The sequence below is a fragment of the Chelon labrosus genome (assembly GCF_963514085.1).
Source record: "Chelon labrosus genome assembly, chromosome: 22".
In the NCBI taxonomy this organism is placed as follows: Eukaryota; Metazoa; Chordata; class Actinopteri; order Mugiliformes; family Mugilidae; genus Chelon; species Chelon labrosus.
In genome coordinates, this window is record NC_140355.1 from 17538523 (window position 1) to 17545341 (window position 6819).

Genomic DNA, 6819 nt, shown 5'->3' on the forward strand with positions numbered 1-6819 from the left:
AGGTATGCGTTTATATTGGTTTTACAACTTTTATTTTTATCCTGTTTTTCACTGGTCTTGTACCAGCCTGCTTCACATGTTTGCGATGTAAAATCCACAACGCCCACTCGGACGGCATGAATCTCGTTGTTCCACTGTGTTTTAAGGCTGTTATTGACTTTACGTGTAATAAATGCTTTTACTGCAGCTCTTTGAAAATGTGTTACTCCCTGAACTATTTCATTTATCACGGTCTCTTATCTCTTCCTTTAGCTTTGTCATTGCATGTCCATCACATTACTTGCCCATTTACATTAGTCAGACACAGTTTGATTGAACAATGTTGTCTCTTAGTTTAATAAGTGAACATGGAATCTATACCTATATAAGGTCTGCCGGTTACTAATCTCCTTTCTGTTTCTTTGCTCAGGCATTCATTAGATCTTTAGCGACAGCCGTGCTCCATCAAGCTGAACAGAAGACAGCTCGACTAAGGGAGTCATTCATTGGCCAAAGCCACTTTGCGAACAGGCCCTGTGGTCATTTTAAAGTCAAGTCAAAGAGTTCTGCAGCACAGTCACAGGAGCGTGTCACAAGAGGACTTGCCGGACAGATTCTAACCCACTGATTCATCTCTTCTGCTCGGCTCCTCTGTGGTATTTGCAAAAGTTACCTCTGTAAATATTTACACGCCGTGTCTGGCTGCCGTGAGAGATGGATAACACCCTGACATAGCCTGGCTACAGCTCTGTGTGGGGTTTTTACCTCGTGGTTACCGTCGCCAGGACCTACGGGAAGGGCTGGGTTTGCGACTGTTGTGGGTTTTGCTGAATGCAGAATTCAAGAAGTGGCTCTACTTCTTTTGATTTGGCAATTGTGTGCGGCACCTCCCTTTCCCCCCTCCCTGAAGGGAAAAAACTGATGCTGGAAAGCAATCAGAGGAATTAATGTTTACTCAGGCAGAGTGACATTCCTCAGATTTTCCCTCAAGAACAAATGTAAAATAGGACAAATATGGTCAAATAGAACATATATGGTCAATATGATCAAATATTAATATTCATATCAATTCTAAAAACAAAGAAAGAAAGGAATAAAATCGAATTTCTCTCAGTACATTTATTTCTGTTGAATGTGTTGCAGATCTTCTAGTTATAAAATAAACCGGTAAACGAGTGAGGATGAACGTTTACACCGACGCCTGAGTTTAGTCTGCAGACCTGCATAGTCTGCCTGTTTGCACACACCATGGGCTGCGCCATGTGTTCGCAGCTCGTTGACATGTGGACCGTGAGGGCGAGCAGGACAGGCCGCAGGGCAATGGAGCTCGCCACCTACCCGCAGATGCTCCAGGGCGGCTACCACAGAGTGACGGGCCTCCACTACATGTCATCCTTCTCCGACGCTGAGGACTGCTGCGACGAAACCAGCTCGGGCAGCTCTCTCACACTGGACTGGCAGGCGCAGGGGGCCGATGGCTGACACCCGACCCGAGTGTACCTTATATAATGTGAACGTGTAAATAAACTTGATGGAATACACAGTAGATGTTTCCTGTTCTGCTTAAATGATAAACTCTTTATCAGAAAAATGCAGACCATAAAAATACATCAGTCCTGGAAAAACAAAACAGTGCTCAAGCAGAGGATGAATGCAACTAAGTAAATTTCAGAGGGAAAGACAGTTTTCATTTGATTTTATTTAAGTTACTCTGCAAATGAAGATTTTATATTCAGACGATGTAAGGAACCAAACAGAACTAATCCCAGAATTCTGTAGATGGTGACTGATGTTAACTCTGCCTCAATCTACGAAAGTGAAGTGCATTTAAAATGTTAGTAATAATATACTTACAACATTATAAAGTATAAATAAGAAGATTTGGGTTCTTACACACAGGTATTTTTATTTTCAGTATCTCGCCCAGTCCTTCAGTAATATGCCTCCACCAACTAGACAGTTGTAGTTTATATCTATATCTGATAGTATATCTGTGTATCTGTATCTGATAATATGTGGTGGAGGCTTTAAAGAGATTAGATGTGACTTTTAGACCTTTGCCCATCAAAGTCCATCAGTTCATCTGAGTCCAAGTGGATGTTTGTGGCAACTTTGAACAAATTCCTCTCTCACAGATGACCGTGACCTTGATTCTAGACCAGATACTAACTGGTTCACCTTTAAAACATCCAAGTGGATATATGTATTAGCCCTGCAATAGCATGGCGACTTATCCAGGGTGTACCCCGCCTCTCGCCCGATGACAGCTGTGATAGGCTCCAGCCCCCACGCGACCCTTCACAAGACAAGCGTTTACAGAATGATTTAAGAATGATTTAATGGACATTTGTGTCAAATTTGAAGAAGCTGAAGCATTCCTTTGATATTTATGGCCAAAAACATATTTTATGAGGTCAGGTTGACCTTAACCTCTGATCTTTGAAGTCTAATCACTTTATCATGGAGTCCAAGGGGACATTTGTACCAAATCAAGGTATTTTTGAGACACTTTTTTCATAAAAACATGTTTCGTGAAGTCACAATGAACGAAAAATGTCCCTCACAGCGTCCTTGAGATACTGAATTCACCAGAATGGTACGAACGTAACCGGACAGTTACCTTGACCTTAAAAAACTAATTCTAATCAGTTCATACTTGGGCCCAAGTCGACAGTTTTGTCAAATCTGATGAAATTTCCTCAAGGTGTTTCAGCAATTTTACATTGGAGGTTTGAGTTATGGCAACAACAAAAAAAAAAAGTTTTATAAGGTCACAGTGACTGTAACCTTTGACCTCTGAACACCAAAGTCTAATCATTTCATTCATGAGTCTATGTGGGCATTTTTGTTTTCGTCAAAACCGAAGATCTGAGATATAACTGAGATACTGAGCCCACAAGAATAGACTGAATGTACATGTATACTACACACAATCAAAAAGAGAATGACATCATTACATGATTATATATATTTTTTATCTTTAATGTTATGTTGAATCTGTGTCTGAACAAATGTACAATGTTTGCCTTTTAGCTGAGAAACGCCAAACGGAAGATTTCATGTATTTAAGTGAAGCACTCATGTACATACAGTCAGCTGCATGAAGAAATAAAAAAAGGAAAAGTTTTCATGACACTCTACTACGTAAAAGATCCCAGTGTTGAGCAACACCAGGTCGTGGCACCCCTGGCTGTGCTGAAAAATTTCCTTGTTTTGCAACCCATATTTTACCATCAGTCACACATCAAATAGTTTTCTCAGTACGATCGACACAGTAAACACTGGATGTTAGTCGGCTCCATAAGTCTGACTCGGAGTGAGCGATCAGGCAGGGGCAGTACATTTTTTGCCAACATTAATTACACACACCTTTTTAACATGTATTGTAGAAAGTGTTGACCCTACTCTGTGCAAATTTGGGTGTGAGGGTTTGTGTGTTTGTGTGTCAACATTACATTCCTAATAGCTATATTACATTTATTCATTGATGGGTAATAGATGAATTCCGACTTAAATATGCGAATACTATCAAGAAATAGCTGACATTTGAACCTACAGCCAGGTTATGAGAAAATCGGGGCCCCCGGGCAAACGTATGTAAAAACACCACCACAAAAACAGCACTATAGTGTCGTGTGTGGTCCTGCTGTGCCTCTTTTTAGTCTCTTGTTGTTGTATTTCCTTGCAGTTGTTTTGCATCTCTTTTCATTAGCTTTGTTAGGGTTAGGGTTGCCTTACGAGTCTTCGTGTTCTTGGTGTACGTCTCTTGTCTTTGTTCTGGTCCATCTGCATCTCTCTGCGGTCGTTTTGTGGTTGTTTTGCATTTCTTTTTAGATGTTCTGTTTCCTTCTGCCGCCTGATTGACTTAGCTTAATCAAACTTGAGAAACTTTGCCTGTGTGCTCAATAATCCATCAGCGAGGCTAAAAATCGCCCAATACGAACAGATTTTTAATGAATTACAGCAGATAAAATACAAATAAAAAAAACGAATACAACACTGACACTGAAAATGTTGCTGCCTAATGAGTACTTTAGCTTCTTTCAGTACAGTTTGTTCCTCAAAGTACGAGGTGGCTTTTATTGGGGAGGCGTTACCACAGTGTGGACACTTTTACTTTTAAGAAAAAAGATATAAAATTTAGCCTAAAGAAAACTTTTCTTTTATTCAGTCTGATCAATCCCGCGTGATACATTTCCGCTTGCACGCCAACCTCTCATCATTCTCTGGGTGAGTGGGTGGAGGCACCAACGTATAAAAAAGCTTTCCCTACGGGCTCACTCTCACTTTTCGGAAGCTTTACGCACCAAGGTTTGAGCTTTTCCTCTGATTTCTCAGCGACGCGCGGTGCACGGTTTAAAAAAGAAAAAAAAAAAAAAAAAACAGCCATGGCAGTCATAAGAAACGAAGTTTTCTCCTGTTTCGTCTTCTACGCCGTGCTCCTGGTGATAAAAATGTACGTTATTGCGATCATAACCGGACAAGTGAGGCTGCGTAAAAAGGTGAGGACAGTGCGTGCATCTTTGACAAATTCATATCAGTGTTTGGTAAATTCATTTTGCACTGACGCAAAGTTTTTTTTCCTTGTTTTTTTTTTCTTCCACCTGGAAGGCTTTTGCCAACCCCGAAGACGCGCTGAGACACGGTGGTTTACAATTCAACAGAGAAGATCCATATGTGGAAAGATGCCGGAGGTGAGCGTGCAGAAAGATTCCTCGCTGTCACGTCATGTTTTGAATTTGTAAAAACATTTACTGTGCTTTTTTTTAAACCTAGTGCATGAATCTACTGTTTATTTTTTAGCATTTTAATCGCAGTAGTTTTAGTAACATGTCTTAACTAGTTATATTTTGCATTTTATCTTGTAAATTTGAGTAAAAATCACTTTAAAGTTGAAGCAGTTTTGGTGCAACAGAGGTACAAAATACCATGGCACTAAAATACTAAAACCTCAATTGCAGAACTAAGTTTTATAATTATTACTGAGAGACCTTATCAATAGCAGGTGAGACTAAAAGATAAGCATATCATGGTGTCACTTATTTCTCTATGGTAGGTTTCTGTGGTTGCTTTTGTTTATTTTGCAGACTTATGCAAAAACTAAAAACAAAACAGGCTGTGGCAGATCTTATCTTATATCTATCTTTTGCGTTTTCCTCCACTGACCTTCACCAAGAGTTGGCAGTCCTTCAGGAGACGCTGTGTTTTAACTTGTCAGAAAATTATCCCTGACAGGAGAGGAAAGCAGATGTTTTTCTTCTAGTAAAAATCCCCCCCTCCGTTTCCCTCATCAGGCTGTCTCTAACCATTTTTTTTTTTTTTAAACATGACACAACTTTGCACTGGAAGAGTTTCAAATTCCTAAAAAATCTGGTGCGGCAACATGACGCACTCAGACAGTCTGCAAGAGCAAACTCTTTCTTTTTTCTGAGTGCGTTTTTTACAAAGAAGTGTTAGGGTGGCAGACTCCCTAGAATAATGTTATGTTAAAGTTGCTCCGAGTGGGTGGAGAGGAAGCAGATTAGCAGTCTGAGTGAGAGTCTCTGCAGTGAGTCTTCTGCTGCTCTGTGATGCACAGGAGACGATTTGGAGGGGATTAAACTGGCTCAACAGGAAAATGAGTGAATCCACAGTGTTACATAGGGAAGGGTTTCCCCCCTCCAGGCCATCACTTCTACATAAGAAAGTAAATTTATTGTGAAAATCATAGTCCAGAATATGAACGAGTCACAGACATGAGCAACCACTGTACTGCATCATTCGTTCTCTGACTCACATCTTTGAATGCTACTGAAGCCAGATGTGTGTGTGATTCATATCCTGAATTTTGCCCCTCTTAGAGCTCATCTTAACGACATGGAGAACATCCTCCCCTTCCTCTTCCTGGGTGCCATCTACTCCCTTACTGGACCTTCGCTGACGGTGGCCCGCCTTCACTTCCTCGTCTTCTTCCTGGGCCGCCTGCTTCACAGCGTCGCCTACCTGTTGGCCCTGAAAGCGCCGACCCGCTCTCTGGCCTACACTGTTGCGCAGATTCCTTGCGTTTCCATGGCTCTGCAGATTCTAACGGCAGTCGCGGCGTACGCCTAAGCACCAAGGAGCGAGAGACTGAACCTTAGTTGGTGTTCTAGGTCGTACAATTTGTGGCCTGTTGCAGAGGAGGCATCCTGGCTAGAGAAGAATGTTAGAGGGGGTGCAATATGAGGTGTGTGATGACGCCTGTGCTGGGTTTTTGTGAGATCCTGTCAGTATTTCACTCTACAAAATGTGACAAAAGATATTTGAAGTTGTATACATAATGAAGGTTGTTGCTCGTTCTAACCAGGATTTGATGGAAACTCACTGTTGGACAGCTGTAGACGTTTAGCTTAAACCACTCTGGAGTATTTTCCAGCACCGCACTGTACGTCAAACCCTGACCTCTTTTGTGTTTATTCACAACACTGACTACCATTCATGCGGTCTCGTATCCTCATCGTGGCTTCGCCCGTTTCCTGTGTTGATAGTCCATGTGTTGTGTTAACATTTCTTTCGGGGTACTATGTTCAACGAAAACATCACGGATCCCGGAGCGTGACGGCCGGCGAGGCGTTTTAATGCCAGTCACCGCAGGCTCCTTCTGTGTGAGTTAAGCTGTTTTTTCAAAAAATTATTTAAAAAAAAAAAAAAGTACGTACAACAACCTCATACATAATATTGAAATTTTATCTGTGAAAACACACTTTGAGGCTATTTTTTACAGTTTGGTAATAATAATTTATTATTCAGTTTAATGTATGCAGTTATGTTTTTGACTCCACGTGTAACATTTTTGTAGGCAATAAAACAATTCACAACCAA

General features: G+C 41.1%; 1 protein-coding gene across 1 annotated transcript; it reads left to right on the top strand.

Moving 5' to 3' along the window:
• The first annotated feature begins 4277 nt into the window (after positions 1 to 4277).
• Positions 4278 to 6819, top strand: ptges (prostaglandin E synthase). Its single transcript, XM_084571909.1, has 3 exons — positions 4278 to 4481; positions 4591 to 4673; positions 5820 to 6819. Exons 1-3 carry the CDS (start codon positions 4368 to 4370, stop codon positions 6067 to 6069), a joined length of 447 nt encoding a protein of 148 aa, XP_084428035.1. The 5' UTR covers positions 4278 to 4367; the 3' UTR covers positions 6070 to 6819.